General features: G+C 46.0%; 1 protein-coding gene across 1 annotated transcript; it reads left to right on the top strand.

The window, feature by feature from the left end:
* The first annotated feature begins 3,442 nt into the window (after positions 1-3,442).
* oafb (OAF homolog b (Drosophila)) lies at positions 3,443-18,283 on the top strand. Its single transcript, XM_048983140.1, has 4 exons — positions 3,443-4,179; positions 14,822-14,956; positions 15,254-15,434; positions 15,772-18,283. The coding sequence occupies exons 1-4, from the start codon at positions 3,889-3,891 to the stop codon at positions 16,044-16,046; spliced, it is 882 nt and encodes a 293-aa protein (XP_048839097.1). The 5' UTR covers positions 3,443-3,888; the 3' UTR covers positions 16,047-18,283.
* The last annotated feature ends 518 nt before the right edge of the window (positions 18,284-18,801 follow it).

Raw genomic sequence — 18,801 nt, 5'->3', positions numbered from 1 at the left:
GAAACCTATAAGGCAGAACAAGGATCAGCATTAAGGGGACATATTTTAAATTGATGAGAAGCGGAACTGACACAATGATAAAATGAGGTCACACACGGGACGTCTCATGTTACTCGCCGTCTAATGATTTGTTTTTCCGCCTCTTTCTGATGACTGGCAGCAGGCAAGTCTAAATACAACGAGTGATGCACCGCTTCCACTGAACAGAGCTCAGGTGTGAAGTTCAAAGACAGATCTGATTGGCTGGCTTCTGGGTAAATATTTAGACAGTGAGCATTTGAACTGGACCTTGCAGCAACAGGGTGGTATACCACAAAGCAGACTATTCTAGTTCGCTGGGATAATGTGAAAACTGTCCAATAGAAAGAGAGATAAGTCACATTCCTATTGGTCAATCCTTACATTTGGTTTAAGTTATCTGGCTAATGAAAAGAAATTCTGCTTTGTGGAATACCCTCCTGGTGAGGTGTGACTGGGGGGGGATATATTTTGTCATAAACATTACGAGATGTTTCAGACCCGTCACTTGGCAATTCAATGGGATCATTCCTAATTTACAGCAAACACCTTACAGCCCAATTACAAACTAGAACATTCTATTATGAAGCTGTCATCGTCTTTTATTCCCAAGAAGCTAATGAAAAATGTGAAAGTCATGATCGCAAATCTTTGTTGTGACTTTGCTGTAACTGTGTTATGACTCATTATTTGACTTTGACAGATCGCATGTGAGCGAGGAACTGTAGTTTTAAGTTCCACAGTCCAAAGATAAGGAATGAAAACACTGCAGGAGATCGCCCTTGAACACTAAACAGAAGAATCTGCATGGAACAGCACATTCACGCCTTCGACACTTTGCTAATAATCTGCAAGATATAAATATGTTAATGCTGTCTAGCGCAAAGAATCCTGTGAAAACCGTAGAATGATGCTGAATAATAAGGCCTTTTGCATCGCCTGAGCACACAAATCCTCCATTATCCATACATGTCACCATATGTCCTACAGGCAGAAGAGTATAAATTCAACATGTATGCTGGTAGTTACTATATAAATCACTGAAAACAGGAAATCAGTGAAGCCCCCCCCCACCCCCTCAGCTGGAGAAAACAAATAGTGTTCAGAAGGTGCCTGGTTCCGTAGGCAACATATCACGCTCAAACACAACAGTCCATCTTCTCCATGCGCATCACGCCGTACCCGCAGCGTTGCATGGTAAGCGTGCTGTCCTTGCTGGGGGCTCGCAGGAATTCATTCATGGGCTCGAGATCAGAATGGAAGCCAAGCGTGCAGAGGAGGGTGATGGCGGCATGTGCAGCCACGCAAGCAACCGCAGCGTAGCACGCTACGAACGCTGCATAGCACGCTACGAACGCTGCATAGCACGCTACGAACGCTGCATAGCATGCTACGAATGCTGCGTAGCACGCTACGAACGCTGCATAGCGCGCTACGAACGCTGCGGGGTGCAGCGGAGCCGGGGCCGTGTGTCCAGGAATGGGAGCTGCGCCTTTAATGCCCAAGAAGGCCGGAGTTGTTTTCTCTCCCACCCGCCTCCAGGCCATTCCTGCAAGAAGCACATGACCTGTATCTGTACCCCTGTGCACAGTGGGCGACTGACTTGCAAGCTTTGTCCCATTGGGGTCCCCCCCCCCCCCCCCAAAAAAAAAAGACTTTATAACTCCAAGCCTGGTTGAGGCGGTGGAATGAGAGACTGGCTCATTGGACTCCATTATTTGAGTTTCATGTCTTCCTCTGTTTACTGCAGCTGGTTACAGGCGCGCACGGCACTGCCCCCCTTCCGAGTCATTGCCCCTCCTGTGGGACGACCTCATGCAGGCTCTCATGCTCTGTTCTCCAAGGGTGGGGCACAGAACACCCACACAGCCCCATAGCTCAGAAACATGTCTAACTCCAGATGAATCTTCTGGAAGCTCCACTTCAAGACAGTGGACGTTCCACCCTCTAAACCTCAACTTTGCCCCCCCCCCCCCCCCCCCAACACACAGGGGCAGACTAACTGCTCTGAAAGCCCCAGACCGACATGCGTAACTTCTGGAAATTCCGTCTGCAGGTTTTCTGGGGCTCCAGGTGACTGCCTACCCCCACCTTATTGTCCACCCCTGCTGACACACCCAAGTGGAAACACCCATATTCGTCAAATATACAAAACCACGGTGGTATTTACAGTGGACATTTATCATATCTGTGACATTTGAAAAACCAGCAAAACAGACACATTGAATATGCATTTTCAAAAGTGACCAGCATGAATAGATGCCATTTTGCAAAGCCGTTCAGTGATGGAACAGCAAATCAGAGAGTCTTCTTTAGCTACCATGTGTTCAGCTACACTGGAAGTCTTGCAGGGGTCACCTGGACCACCAGACCGCCTGGGTGTCCGGCCGGTTTGACGGACAGGTTCTCTCCTGCAGTTTACTGTCAACACTCCGCCGCACACAGCACACAGCTGGTAGTGTTTGCGCAGGTTCAAAGACGGTGTTTGCTCTTCTGTTTGGGAGGCCCTCTGACCACTTGGCCATGCCGGGGGCAATTGGGCCGCTTCAGGAGTCTGCAATCACCCAGCATGCATCGCTGTCCCAAGAGAAAAACAATATGACAAGGTATGAGTGTTACTGAAACTAGACATTATTATTTTCACTTGATAAAAATTCCAAGTATTCCCAATAGCAACAAGTCTAAAAAAGACTTTTTAGTTAACAACACTGCGTTTGTATCACTATTTCAATGCATTGTACATCAACGTCCATCATAGCTCCTGAATGTGAAAAAGAGGGTGATTTCGTTTTTTTTTTACGATTCTAAAGCACATTTCCTTCAATGGTCACCTGTATGCTTATGCGGTGGAAGGAACAAAGAGCATCCACTGATTAATATAAAATACGCATAAGGTGTAAGGACACTAGGTATGGTACATTTTCAGGACCTGCTGTATCTTAATCCAAGATTAAGTTACGCAAGGGTGCACGTGAGTGTGGATATAGTTAATGTTCTTGCATTAAACTTTAACTTGAGTGAAGACGGGCTGAAGTTTCAGAATAAGAAAAAGCTGAATCTCTGCATCACCTGAATGTGTGGGAAAAGTTGAATTTGCATGAGCCGTTACATAAAGTAAATGTCTTCCTGCTTCAAGTCATTAAATGATTTAGCAGTTTATAAAATATTAATTCATTTGGAGTAAAAACATTTCGGAGAGTCAGTAAAAGCAATGTGTCGCAGATTTATACTGACAACAGGTGTGTTAATTGGATAAATCGTGTTGTCAGCACGCCGATGTGCTCAAAAACAACACGGAGCATAAACCGACAGTATATCTAAGTATTATATATACTCATCTTTTTAACGCTACAGTAGTACAGTGATACTATTAGATTGCGCGGCTCCCTGATTCGCCGCGATCATGAATCGAGCCGCTGGAGGTGGAATGGGAGGGGATTCGTCCCGAGCGATGCGCCTTTAAGAGCTTCGCCGTCCGAAAACTTTGGGGAGTCGGGCGAGTAACTAGTTACAATTCGGGTTCTGAAGGAAACGACGGGACCGAATGAAAAGTCGGGGGGCGGATTTTTGATTTTATTTTATTTTTTTCTAAAGAGAAAATCAGCAAGAGTGTGACAGCGTGTGTCGCGAGCGGTGCGAAAGAGAAACAAGTGATCGGGCTGGTGTCTCCTTAGGCGGCCGGACCCACGGGGGGGTAGAGAGCGACCTGCCCCCGGTGAACAGGCGGTGACAGTGCAAAGCCGAGGCCGAAACAGGCAACAGTATCAAGCCGGAGGGGATTTTTAAAAAACTTTGCTATCATGGTCCTTTTAGGTAGTTGCCGAGCGGCGACGGGGGGCGGGCGCTGACTTTGTGGAAGCCCCGTACTTGATGCGCCTCTGTACGGCTGCACCCCCACCCCCTTTTCCCCAATCTGGGTCCGGCTTCGCTTCTTCCGCAATGTTTTCGCGGCGCGACCGGCCCGGTTCGGTTCGGACTGTCCTGTTGGTGGCGCTGGTTGTGTCCCTGGGGGCTGCCGCCGAGCTGAGGGTCCGGGTCCGGCTGTCCGACGGGCACATCGCCGAGGAGACGCTGGAGGCGGACGGCGAGCAGGATTCCGTCACGCTGGAGTTCAAGCAGGGCGACGGCACCCTCATCACCTTCCTGGCGGATTTCAAGCAGGTCTAAAAAGCGTATTTCGCCCATTTGGGCTTTTTATTTGTCTCTTAAATGTGCTTCACCGCATGCAGTGCATCATCTCCCTGAACACTGTTCACGTTTTTCTCTCGCTTCGCTTTATTACCCAGTTTAAATAAGGGACAGTCATGACCTTTCAATCAGCACATTAAGAAGATTTCAAAGTTTCTAACTTAGAGAAAACCCTCATGTAGAGATGACAGCTGGGGGAACCTATTGAAGCTGAGTTGCAGGATAGCCGTATATACTGTAGGTGAAGTGAAGATGGTGTCATTATCTAAATTTATTTTTTTAGAGGTTGGGGTTCATAGTGCAGATGAGATGGCACGCCAGAAAAGCTGATGTGTAAAATCCCAAAGAGATGACAACAGAAAAAGAGAAGCGTTTATACATGTATGTGGGTTTGAAGAAGTCGTCCAACTTTTGCTGGGTGTTTGGTCTCCATGTGGGGCTGTTTGTCACATCTGGATCTCCCAGCTGCACTGTCTCTCGTTTAGGTCAAACCTCTGACTTCCTCACAGCCCAAGTTCCTTAGTTACTCTCTGGCTAAAATTTTATTTACAAAACGTATTTTATATTAGTAAAAATCAACTGCCAAAAAAAACCTTCTGAGCTGATGGGTCACCTGATTTTGACCAAGACCCCCATTCATCCTTCTGTCGATCTGTCTATCAGTACCCCCCCCCAAGCAGTGTAGCTGGACATTTCAGTCTCTATCGTCGGTGTGTGACTTCAAAGTGCATTCTGCGGTTTTCGTGGCCTTGTAAATTATTCCAGTCCCCTGGATTAAGTTGGTTTATTTTAGGATGTTTCCTAATTTCTCTCTCCCTTTTGAACCGGATCATGCATATCAAATTGCGTCAAATCGTGTTACACCTGAAAGTGCACCTGAGGTGCTGTATTGTTACCATACTGTTGAGGCTGTATTGTGTTATTCTTTACCTCTGTGGGTTGCACCCTTAGTTTGTCCAAAGGCTTCCGTTTACAGAGTTGGACCTACCTGGAGAAAGGGTGGGGGGGTGAAAATTTTAAGCTGTTTGCTGTTCTAATATACAGCATATTATCTATAGCGTATAACTATGGAGCTTATGGTGTAGTCTATAAACACACAGGATGTGGGACTGGTAAGGTGCCGCCCATTTTCCACGTGGCTCCTGCCTCGATGCCAGACGCTGTGCCCACTGCCTTCCACAGCTTCCAAGCAGACCAGCATATGTCTCCTCTACCCAGTCCAGATCCTGCCCACTCCGGGATGAGTTTTCTGGTCAGGCAGATTTGACAGACGGACGTAATGGATGCATTAATTTCCACCCCTATGCTGGGCTTTGTAAACCTAATTATTTTAGTATTTACAAAGCAGCGTTGCATTATTTTTGGATTAATGAAAGGTTTGTCTCCCCTGGTGCATCTATTTTCCGATATAGAGCACACCCCAGCCTAACTTGCATTCTTATGAGGCTGTCCTGAGATCAGCAATGAGATCAGATGTTCTAAAGCCCTCATGATTTGGCAATATAATCTAAAGAATGACCCCCCCCCCCCCCCCCCCCCCTCTATAATCAAACCCCTTCGTGACGGCTTGTAATTCGTGTAGTAGTCAATTACTGACAAACACTCAAGACTTTTATTTTCCCATATCTGTGCACACTGCCTGGAATCGGTTTCTTCATGCCAGGGGTGGGGGCTGTGTGTCACTCCGTCATTTCGCCTTGCGGGAAACTTACTTGAACGGGGGGGAATGTGGGTGAGTGCAACTCAAACCACAAACAGCCACTGGAAATTCCAAGAGAGACACTGAGGTTGACTTTCATCTTGAAGGAGTGGATTTTCCTGCATCTTTCGATTTGCTCTCTTTATACATTTTTGTCTTGCGTCTGAGAATTTAGCTGCATGGCCGAACAGTCATTACATGTTTATCTCTTCTGAGGTTAAATTTTTTTTTTTTTTCGGGGGGGAGGGGTGGGGTGGTGGGCTCCACAGTAAGCCGGGCTTCAGAACGCCTCAACCTCTTTGTCGTTCCTCGGCCATTTGAGGTCCTCCATTCAGGAAGCGCGACAGATGGTTTTAATGTTATTCATGAATTCACATTGGTATCAGGCGAAATGCATTTATTTTCAAAGTGATCGCGACAAAGACAAAGTGTGTGTGCTGACGTGCACAAGAGGGGGTGCAGGGGGGAAGGATTTGTGGCATTTTTAACATTCGCTATTGTTTTCCAAAGATTTTCAGAGAAATAAGGTATGGAAGGAGAGCCGCCCCCCGTGCCCTGACATCATGCTTTATGTTTTATGAATACTGGCAGCAGAAGAGCACTCCTGAGGAGTGAACTCTGAACTCGATCATGTTTCCATCTGACTGTGCTGTGCTGGAACAGGGCTCCTGGTTTATCTAGCCTTACCCAGTCTATGCAGTTGTCACACGCTTCTCATCTTTTCAGCGTCTCCTGGATTTACGAGACGTGGGGCTAACGGCGACCTTTGATCGGGCCTGTAAAAGGAGAGATCGGGGCGAGATCGCGTCCGACGCGGCCACTGTGTATTGTGCTTAGGTATGTGCTGAGTTAGTAGTCTATGTGGGTGACATCATGGGGATAATGAGTGCCTTTGAAAGGACGAAGTAGTCCTACTTTTGTGCGCCCCTCCCTTTCGTGGTTTGTCCTGAGAATATTCAAGCCTCGGAATGTCAGACTTGAACTCGGAAAATAATTACAAGCGGTATTCAGGAATACCGAGCAGTGGGATTGACCTGGAAAGCTTTGGAGAATCAACAATCCAGTTGGGTTTGACTGGCCTTGTGTCTCCCTGGGGATTCTTGGGAGTCCGAGAGCGCAGCTGCACTCCTTACTCGTACTGGTTTCCATCACGTCCTCTGTTATACAGCCCATCTACCATTCAGCAGTCATCTCATGCGACGGGACTCTTGATTGTGCATTTTGACCCATTTCAGTTCCTTGCCAAACCCTTCCCTAGATTTTGAACCTTCAACTTTTTTAAGCAGACCAATGCTGGAACATGTTGTCTACTCAGTAGGAGAAATGAAAGCAGATGAGTGGTGATGGATTCTACCTTTCATTTCAGATTTCGTTCTACCACTGCTGTTCCTCATTGGCTTGTAGCCAGCGGCGGACCTGCCCATCCTTGTCCAGAAGGTTTGCCGTTAATGTGCCCACTGCCAGTAACTGGAAATATGGTTAGACTTGTTTTACACGCCCAGCAGATCGGCCAGCTCAGTGGTTGAGCTTAGCCAGCCAACCTCGTGGCACCCAGTCGATGCTCCATCTCATAAGACTCATGTTTTCACCTCCCACGTGCTCAACGTTTTTCCACCTTTTGAGCAACATTATACAATTTCTGGTTCTATTCAGGAGGGTTTCTCCATGGCCGAAGTCCCATTCAGTATGATTGGTTACTCATTCTAACACATTTTGGAGCTTGTAACAGAATCATGCAAACTGATTGAAGCCCTTGCCCCACTCTGCTTTATGAATAGTATTTTCTGTCCTGTTGAACATCACCAACTAGACTTTAAATCAGGTTTTTTGTATTAGACCTGAATCTACATTTGGCTTCTCCTTATACCCCACTGGTGGCCTCATATTTCCTCTGAAAGAGGAACTGAATACAGTTCAGAGTTCTCTGCAGCAGAAACCTCGAGATATTTAAGTTTTTTTGCTCCTTTATTCGTGTTGCGTCAGAGTTCAGGTGACGACACCAAAGTGTGGGAAATGCACCTACTTGGCTGGTGTCACCCTGAGTCACCCTGAGGGCGTGATGCTGCGCCGCATGTCGCAACATAGCGGTAGGCTGCAGGAGTTTTGGCGGCCCTCCAGGTTCGGATATTCGGACAGCCCAGCATGGCTGTCGAAAGGCCGTGCAATCAAACGTCGCAGACTTGACAAATGTCACGCCACATGCGTGGGGGCCTGCAGGAAGTTGCTTGAGTGCACAAGGTAATGTCTATAGCAGAAAGATGACTGTACGATATCTGCGTTCCGCTCTGGCACTAGCGAAGCCTCTGAGGAGCAGAGCTGTGGGAAAATGGAAACATTGTGCTTTCGTCATCGCAGGATGCAAGTGGCCTCGGAATGTTCTGTGTTGCGGTAATTTCCATAAAGAGGTGGGTGGACAGCAGCTTTGGACCAAAGGAGGCATAGTGATTCATTTAGACATGGTAGACAAGTGGAACATTTCTTCAAAATCTCCTCCTAGGTCGTGCTAAGCAGATCACTTGGAAAATGGGACAAATGCCTTGGAGTTGAAACAAACCCTTTTCTGAACATGTGGGGATATATACAGCAGCAGGGAATGTGACAGAATTGGCATGAACAGGGCAGGTGAGGTTCTGCCTATAGTCGCCCTAGTGGGTGGGGTGAATCTGCTGTCCACCTGAAGTAGGAGAAGGTCGAGGGAGCCCAAGATTAGATCTGGTGCCTTAACCATGTCCATTCTTGCCACCTCAGATGCTTTCCACCACAGTGCTCAGACCATGAAAGCCGCCAAAGAGGAGCACCCTTGTTGACTGGGAGTTTGACATGATTGATGTCGAAGGCTTTTTAGTGCTGTTCTCCTTCTTTCAGTAGAACTTGCTGTACAGTCTGTGGTTCAGTAGGTTAGGACACTGTGCCAGTGTTCAGAAGGTCAACGGTTCAGATCCCCAGATTGGCAGGGTGATTTCACCACTGGGTCTGTGAGTGAGACCCTTAATCCCCTATTGTTCCAGAGACTTGCTGACCCTGCTCTCTCAAATTTAAGTTGCTTTGGACCGACACGTTGACTAAATAAAATAAAATGCAAATGGTTCATGTTCAGCTTAATGGATTTATTGACCTGAGTGCTAGACCCTGAAGATCAGCATTACGGACAGGGACGGATTATAGGCCCAGTATGGACGCTGGTTTGTCCCTGGCTCCCTGCTTTGTGCCTCAGCTTCTTTTACCCACAGTAAGATATCAGGTACGACTTGCCATGGAATCTCCTCCTCTGCTCCCATCCAGACCAACTTGGACTTGGTTCGTTCTCACTGCCCTCATGACTGGATTCCTCTCCTCCGCCCAGCTGCCCTGCTGCCTATTTTCCATTCTTTTGGGGGCTTTTTTCCTCCTCCAGTCTGTTTTCAATATTTCTTGCATTGAGGAAACAGATCGTCGTCTTTTATAGAGTTTGTTTCCGATTCTCTCAGATTTTCCTAGAAAGCTTCACCAGAAGGGGAGCTCTGTGGGGGCCTTGTGTGATTATAAATGCACATCGCTCTGTATTATTGTTTTTTATTAGCTCTGTGTGGTGTTCCACTGACAAAAATGAGCCAAGTCTGAAAAATCATACTGTGCAGATCTTTAGTTTGCATTTTACAACCCCTTTTCCAAGATGCTTGGACACTCTGTAAAATGTAAATAAAAACAGAATGCAGTCATAAAAACCCCTGTCCCAACTTTTATGAAACGTGTCGTTGGCATCAAATTCATGTTGAGCGCGTATTTGTCATAAAACAATACAACTTCTGTTTCAACATTTGATATGTTGTCTGTGTTCTACTTTCAGTAAAATCTGATTGTGGTTTTATATGATTCGCAAATCATTGCGTTCTGTGTTTGTTTACATTCTGCAATGTCCAAACTTTTATTTGGGGAAATGTGTTTGTACTTAAATTCTTCAGGTTTTGTTAATGAATGCAAGGATTTTCAGTGTAGGATCATAGTCACCTTTCTGCATGTCGGTCTTCTTTCTTGGATCAGAATTCAACTAAACTTAAACCTTAGTTTTGTGTGAAGTTGGGTTGGGTTGGGTTTGGTTTGGTTTGGTTTGGTTTGCGCTGTGCTGGTCTGAAGGTGTCACTGATTTGGCTGTAGTTGGCTTCTTCCTCCAGTGCTCTGGGGGTTTCATTTAAATGATTTATCATCATGGACAAGAATATGAAGCACAGGGAGCCCCCCCCACTCTGAACAAACACAAAAAGCTCTGTAGAAATCCCCGTTGTCATGTGAACTGTGATATAAAGGGAGGCTAAAGTTCAGGCCTTGTTGGAGGTGCTGGAATTCGTTTTACTGTCCTTTTTCTGAACTGAGTTGTTTCCTTGGCTACTCCCCCCCCCCCCCCCTCCCCGATTCCAGTGCTCGTCCATGATTGTCTGCATGGTGATTATAGTACTAAACCTAATTCTTCCTGAGTCTAGGACACTACTAGTTCAAGTACTTTTTTGTGTAAACTTTTTAAAATATGTGAATCACTTTGATTGGCAAGGGTGTTTGTCTAGCAAGAAAAAAAAAGTCACGCTAAACGTTTATAAGTGACCTGGTGGGAGATCTTGCGGCGATGGATCGTGTGCAGTCTTGGGGTCTGTCATGGTGCGGCTGGTCAGCAGGGGAGGGGAAGTGGCTTAGTGCCAAAGATCTTTGTGACAAGAGCTTTGTGATCTAGATGCTTGCAGGATGTTTTTCCATTGTGCTGCGCATAAATCTCCGTTTTATCAAACTTATTGTCTTTCTTCCGTTAGTGGGACATTGAATATCATGCAAGGCCGGATCACAATCGCCTCTGTCCTTTTTTTATTTCTGCACTTTCAGTCCTGGTGCAGCCTGGCTGGAAACCAAAGTCTTTCTACTTCGACTGCCGTGTTCATGGAGCTCCAATCAGGCCGGACCTGCTTTGAGCTGATGGTTCTGTCTTTAAATGATCTCACTTCACAATGCCACCAACAAGAGAATACAGAAGAATGCAGTATTCACCCCAAAAATATTGCATATTGCCAACTGGGCAAAACGTCACTGCAGGGCATCTTAAACCGTATTAGTGTATTTATTGCCGGTGTCAGATTACTGTAAGTCGGTGAGCAATGCACCTGCTGGTAACTGAACAAAAAAGAATTTTCTGACCTGAGAAATGAAGAATTTTCAGCAATAAGCTGAATTTGTGATATTGAAAATAAAATTTGAACCGTCTATGAAAGTGATCCTGCATACTTGCCTTGTCTGTTATTGTAGTATACTGAACCGTAATATATAATGTTGCTTGGCATTGTAACCCTCCATTCCTAAGGATTCATTTTGTTGGAAATTCGTTAAAAATGTAACTTCGATACCATTAAGGAGAATTCCTCAGAACTTGAACTATGGAATTTCCTTAACCTTTTTGCAAATGTATAAAGGTCTTCAGTTCCAGTGTTTACATTATCAGGGGATGACTTCGAAGTTGCTCTTAAAAGTGTCGCTTTCCACGCTGACCGCAAGACTTTTCCCTGTAAATGGAGGCCTGCTCGTATGTTCTCCAGATGTATAATCCATTTAGGAGAAGAAATGACTGGAGCAGATTGCGCCGTAGCTGGTCTGCAAGCTGGAAAGTGCTGCCTGCAGTTGATTTTTTTTATGAGCCTGGTTCTTATTTTTAATTCACCACTTCTCCAAAACGAGCAACCTATGAAATTTGCCCACGATTTTAAAAATTATTATTAGTCTGCCTGGAGAAAGAAGATATACAGACTTTTCGGAGGATCTACACCCCGAAGATGGTTTGAGAGCAGTGGACGTAAACTTGGGTTCTTGTTGGCTACCGCAGTAGTGAGTGAGAGTGAGAACACAGATTGGCAGCCTTTAGTGGCAGACGCTGTTTGTCAGTTTATTACGACGCCATTACTATTTTATGGCCAATTGTGCAGCTGCTGAAATAGGGGAAATCAGAATTTTATAGGCAAGCATCTTTTAATCAGATTGGGCAGCTGTGATATCATGGAAATACCTTCGGGATGTGAAAGGTCGGATCGCAAGCCCATTTGATTTGTATAAAGGCACCCTTGGAATAGTACCAAAACTTACCAGCCTGCTTAAGGAACCACAGGAGAAGCCAATGGCTTATAACAGCAAACAGCTAGTTATACTTTTGGATACGGCCCCATCGCAGATACCAGTTAAAGTCCCTTGTCTCTTCATCTACATTCCCTAAAGTTCCTTGCCCTTGGTGACTAATGGCTCACTCTACCAAGTGGGGTTGTCGTGTCGAACCCTCCTTATGGTGCCTGAGGTGGAAACGCTCCTTGAATTTTTGTAATAAGTAAGTTCTGGCTGAGCTCCAGTCTCCAGTCAGATGAAGGAGGCTATATTTCAATATCACTATCACGGCTGTGTAAATATTTGTGAGGAGCTGAACATAACTGTATATGTGATGAGATCGGTGCTTAGCGTTTTCAGCAAGTGTGCTTTCTGTCATGCAGATGTTGGTCGTTGTGAATTTTGTGAATGACTTGAGCCTACGGTCTGGTCACAAATCAATTCCAGCATGTCTGTTGGCCTCTGGATGTTTCTGGAACGTCCTTTTTCGACTGTCCATCGCTTATGGTAAGCTGCCCCTAGGAGGGGTTAGGGTGTCAGTACCCATGCACGGAGGGGCAGCTCCACGGCGGTAGCAGCGTTAAGAGAAACAGATCATAGTGAAGAAAGACAGGCTTGAGCCTGCTTCAACCGCGGTACTGGAACATACTGCCGTAGGAGGCATTTGACCTGTCTTTCCTGTTTTGCTGACCTTTACAGTTACTTGGAGTGGACACACCTCTGCTGGATGTCTCTTATTAGGTCTTTTCTTTAGGCATCACCACTGGCCTGAACTATTTTTTTTTTTTTGAGAAAATGCAATTAATATACATATTTTTTTGCCACCAATATACAATCCCAAATGCAGCATTTCTCTTCAGTGTTACACAACTTACACAAGACTTGTAGCTATCTATCCTGCTACCAGTGATAGCTACGGATTTAATGGAACAAATTAATTGATTTGAGACACAAACACATACAGCTGAGAGTGAAACGTAGGGTCTGATTGCAGCGTCAGCCGTTTATCATTATCCTGGGCCTTTTATAGCGGGATTAAGGGCCTTGTTGAAGGGCCCAGCAGTGACGTGATAATTTTGCTGAGCATGCGGTTTTACTTCCACAAAAATGTTTTGAGGACATAAAAAAAAAACTGATTGGCTGAGAGAGAGAGAACCAATCAGATTGTAGAGAACGCAGGACCAACCAATCAGATGTATTAGTCCCACCCCCTCTAGTTGCTTGGACCCATCTCCTCTACAATCTGATTGGTTATTTGAACCAATCATTTTTCTTTCTGCCCTCAGAACGTTTTTGAGTAAGTAAAACTCCCACAAGCATGAGATTTAGGCCAGCAGCATTGTGATTGAAGGCAGTGGCCTAATCCTCTGAGCCACACACTGGTGAAGGGCAGCAGTTCATGCTCTTCGTGTCCCTGTCCATGCCAGTCCTGGGGGTGGTACTCCCAACGGGCAATTTAGAAGTCATCAAAGGCCATGTCCAGCATGGGTCATGCAGGGACAGGACTCCGGCCAAAATGAGACCACTCACTGCTCAGACAAAAGGAAGCTTGTTCTTCCAATGTCGTCTGAAGCTCCTCTGTCCCCGTCTGCTCAGGAAACTTATGTGGGAAACCCGAGGTTTGTTTGCGTTTGTGTCGGTGTGTGACCCAGGAGCGCACGTGTGTCGTGGTGGGTGGTGCGACGGTTCGTCAGCGGGGATCAGAACCCCCAAGAGTTGAGTCTGCAGCTTCAGTTTTCCCAACATTCCAGTGGGCCAGACCTCACACTGTCAGCACCACAAGGCAGATCTGAAGCGCTGGTGAGGGACACTGCCAGGGAATACCTTCTTTTGTAGTCGCGAAGAAGCCATTAAATTCTTAGATAAGGAGATAAAAAACAAATTCCCTCTTTAAGTTTCCCCTTCAAACATGCAGGGAACCGTCCTCGGGTGTTAATGAATCTGGAATCTCCCTCTTTGCTCCTGGTGCATGCAACACCCGGCTCGCCTAAAGTGTTCATAAAATCATCCATGCAGGAGTAACTCTTAATGGCAGCACAGACAATGGGTCCGGTGCTCCATTTTTTTTTTTTTCTCTCTATGGTGTCACAGCACTTCTGCGGCGACGTAAATATTAGCCTTGAGAGTAGCGCTCATTAACAGAGGACACTTATGACCCCTGATTTAGCTTTTATGGGAACAAAGAGAGTGTGAGTGTATATGTGTTGCAGAGTGGTACTCTGTTGTAAGACTGTGAGACTGTTGTTTTGTGTTTGCGCTCAATATATGCATGACGGTTAAAGCTCTCGTATCCGGCGATGTTGCAACTGCCAGCGGATAGTAGAATTATCAGGATAGTTGAATGTTAATTTTGGAAAAACGCTTAACCGTGACACATTTCATACACTTACATTAATCCTTTTATGCACACAGACACTAATGATTATTGTACCATCATTCGACGCACTTTAATCTCACTGCTGGATATTGGATCAAGAGTGCAAGGTAAACGATGGTGGAGCAAGCAGAAAGACTCTAAAAGCCTGCTGTTCTGTAGGAATGCAGAGGGCCTGACGTGTGCTGTGTGATGCTTTTCTTGGTTCAGTGTACATTTTTAATAGCATAGTGTTTGTATTTTTCTTCTTAACATTTTATAGTTGTTCTGGTCACTTGAATGCTTTATAGATGTAACCAATAGCTGCAGAGCAGACAAAGACCACAAAGGCGGCGAAGTGGTTGCGCTCGGAGCATGTACTGGAGCCTATTCAGCGACCTGTCAGCCAGACACACCCTCCCTCTGACACACCTCCCCCCTTTGGCGTTGTGCTGCAGGAGGTGAAGCTGTTCCGCGCGCTGATCTTGGGCGAGCCGGAGCGGGGCCAGAACCAGTACCAAGCCCTCTGCTTCATCACCCGCCTCAACAGCAACGAGATCATTCCCAGCGAATCCATGGCTCGCCTGCGGCAGGTGACTGTGCTCCTCTGGAACCTCCTCTCAGAGCCCCTTCCATCAGAGCTCCGCCCTTTAGCTCCTCCTGAGTAGCCTGTCTCTGAATCTGTCCCACCAGTGCTCCGCCCTTTAGCTCCTCCTGAATAGCCTGTCTCTGAATCTGTCCCACCAGTGCTCCGCCCTTTAGCTCCTCCTGAATAGCCTGTCTCTGAATCTGTCCCACCAGTGCTCCGCCCTTTAGCTCCTCCTGAATAGCCTGTCTCCAATGAACTCCTCCCAATAGACCTCCTGACTCTATGTATTTTTCTTTGGCAGAAAAACCCTCACGCGATCCGGTCCGCAGAGGAGAGGAGGACCGAGGACCAGCTGGCCATGAACGTAGCGGTTAACCTGAGCCGGGCCTGGCAGCTCAGCGCCCACGTCCACAACATGTGCGCCGAGGCTCGGGAGGCCATCTACACGCGCGAGGTGGACGCCAAGCACTGGCTGGACAAAGGTGAACCGAGACTTCCAGCCACTCGTCGTCTCAAGTCATGGTTTTGTCTATTGTCTAAAAGCCAGCTATATTAGGGCCTGGGCTTGCTATCTTCTCCCTCAGTACGTTTAAACAAAGAGCATCCGGCATCACCTCCAGCATTTCAAATGTTTTCTATGTTGGCAACAACTAGCACCATTGTAAACGCCATTCTGTGCAAATTTTTCCAGTGTGAGCTTCTGGGAGGGAGCAGTAAAGAACTCGCATGCCCATCTCTGGAGAAACGGGTTATTAAAGGATCCTGCATCCCTGACAGGCCAAGATTTTTTTTCGTTTTCTTTTCATCCTTTCCCCGCAGGCGTAGAAGGCTCCGTGTTCGAGATCCTGCCCCAGGAGGAGGACGTGCCGGACTTGCAGACGTGCGCGACCTCACGGGACATGTGGCAGGCCTGCTCTTGCCGCTACAGCCTGAGGCTGGAGTGGTACCCCTGCCTGCTGAAGTACTGCCGCAGCCGGGATGGTGTGAGCAAGGGCAGCCCCTACAAGTGTGGCATCAAGAGCTGCAGCAAGGGCTACCGCTTTCAGTACTACGTGCCCCACCGACACCTGTGCCTCTGGGACGAGGAGACCTAAAGTGCCCCCCCCCAACCCGGTGTCCACTCCCATCTGGAGATGACTTGTCTTTATTTATTTTCCTATTTAATATTTGAACATCCCTGTGGAATTCGTTTTCATCCCTGCACCCCTCTGCCCCCCTGTGGTGAGTTGTGGTACAGCTGCTGGCCACGGGCGTGTGGGTCACCGTCAAGTGCCTTCACATATGATCACGACTGATGCTGAGGTCCGGTCCGATCTCTCGGGGGAATCAGTGACCCCCCCCCCCCACACACACAGATTTTTGTTTCACTGAACCAAGTCTTTTTTTTGCCACTCTTCTGATTGGACAGCCATTTCCTAAAAACAATTGCATCGGCTTGTATAAAAGGACTGAACACTTTTCACTCTCAGAACCATGGCTGGAAGGGTGAAGCAGGCCAGAACTGGTCAGTCTCCGCAGGGGATTGTGGGATACAAGAGTTGGTATGGTTCACAGGTCACGGTCCCTGTCACGGTCCCTGTCACCAGCTTCAGTCTTAAAAAGCTCATAGTATAACCCAGGTTACAATAATGCTTCTCTGGTATGTTCTATTTATTTTTACTTAAAAAATAAACTCTGTTTAGACCATTCTAACAAAAGAACTGTTCTCATCAGGAATGTGATTTTTTTCGTAATGAACAATGCAGCTTAAGTCCTCAGCAGTAGAGCCGGAGCCCAGCCCCCACAGAATAAGGGAACTGAAGTAGGACCATCAAAGTGCTGCGCTTGGTGCACCTGTGCGAGTTATTGTTTTTTTTTTTTGTTTTTTTTTTTTGCCCAATTCTGCAACGTCTCTCTTCTTCTTTACCTGGAGGCCTTCATCACCGGCAAGCACCTTCTCGTTGGCGTGACTTCTGAAGAGGCCTTCCGAGGCTCCTTTGTCACCCGAATGAGTCAGACAGATACATTTCCATATCAAAGCATGTTTTGGGACCAAATTTTACACATCTGACGTGTAGACTAACCTACGAGCTGAGGTGTAACATGGGAGTTTGTACACTAATCACTGTCTGTTCTTATCCAGACTATGGGCCATAGAGTTGAGTCTGTCTTGTGTCTTGGTACCTGTTGTTTATTTGTTGATATTCGCTCATGGTGTTCTAGATGTTTCTCCTGCAACCTGTTGGCTTATCCATGCTCACACACCCTATTGGTCTGTTGCATGTTGGCAGTTTCCCAAGCTTTAACAGAAATAGGTTCTTTCAAGCAACGGGAGTTCTCCCTCCAGCCACCAGAGGGCTCTGTTTTTGGAAGGAGGGACACCACAGTGCCAGGTGAGGCCAGGTCTCAGTCATGGGGCTGGCTGCATCGTTCTTAAGGAAGTCTTCACAGCCTTTTGAGTGGTGTTGAAATGCCTCTCTGCCAAGGCAAATCAGAGACCACCATCCTGCTGTTGTGCTATGGTTACTCAATCATAGCATTTGCATTATGACATCATTATGACATCAGTTTACAGTATAGTTTTCAGTGTGCCTGCTGTCCCTACAGGTTAGTTTGTGAACTTCACCTGTCAGATACTATCAAGTTGGATGTATTTAGAAAAATTCAAGGGCATCAAGGCATTATTTTTTTTATTACAGTTTAACAAAACACTTTAATGTAATGGCTTAATGTTTAACAGCTGAACAAGTATGGAGTATTGCAATTAGCCATTTTCATTTTTTTTTTAATTCTGCTGTGAATAAACCCTGTGTTGCATCTTTGTTATGGAAGGAGTCAGTAACGCTTACTTATTTAATATGAAATGTATTTAGAGAGGTTTACACCCACTAAAAGGATGTGTTCAGATATGGTGGGGATTACTGAAAGTGTTATACATGCCTTAAACTGATGTTTGGTTGTGAAGCTCTTAAATTCTTAATTGACATATTTCTCAGGTCATGACCACTGCTACATGCAAATGATCCTCCTCTGATCTTAAGCTGTTGTATAACTAGTAACTGTCCTTGTTTTGCCCCATCTGCACAGTTAATTTTTATTTTTTTTTTGTAATCGATAATGTACTCTTGTCCTGCCACTTGTGAGAAACTTATTGTGGGAAAATGTTAAAGTATTTTGTGGTAAAGGTAAGTGCCTTAATGTATCAACGTTTTGATACTGTATAACAAGTCAAATCCATATTTTTGTAATGTTTTTATTGGATAAAAATGTGAGTAGTAATTTCAGAAATATGGTTTGTAAATTAACCTTGTCTAGAAAGGACAGAATAAAGTCTGCCTCATTTGCACTACAACGGTGTGTGTATGTGGGGGGTCAGATATATATCACATTGTGGGGTCATAAAATCCTGTTATTTTTACTTTGTGGGGACCATTTTTTAGGCCCCCACAAGGGGAAATCAATTTTATAAGAATCCAAACTTAAAAATGCCAGAGGACCTGTATTGTGTTGATAGGGGTTAAGGTTGTCATTGGTGGGATTAGGGTTTTGCCCATAGAAATGAATGGATGATCCCCACAAAGGTGTGTGTGTGTGTGTGTGTGTGTGTGTGTGTGTGTGTGTGTGTGAGAGAGAGAGGGGGGGGGGGGTTGGGGGCGGATCTCTCTCAGTTAGAACAATAGAGAAGCGGCAGCTTGACTACCATACCTAATGTTTAGAAAACAGGCTGTTTTGTGGGGGCTGACGGGACAAGGCAGCCATGTTCTTAAATACAACCTTCACTTCACGTCCAGATTGCCTGTATGGGTTTACATTGACTCATTAAGTTTCCATCCCCTTAATTACAGCTACAACTAACGCATTGATTAACGA

The sequence above is a fragment of the Brienomyrus brachyistius genome, chromosome 18 (assembly GCF_023856365.1).
Source record: "Brienomyrus brachyistius isolate T26 chromosome 18, BBRACH_0.4, whole genome shotgun sequence".
NCBI classification, from domain to species: Eukaryota; Metazoa; Chordata; class Actinopteri; order Osteoglossiformes; family Mormyridae; genus Brienomyrus; species Brienomyrus brachyistius.
The sequence above is the reverse complement of the archived record's forward strand: the minus strand, read 5'-3'. Positions and strand labels throughout refer to the sequence as shown.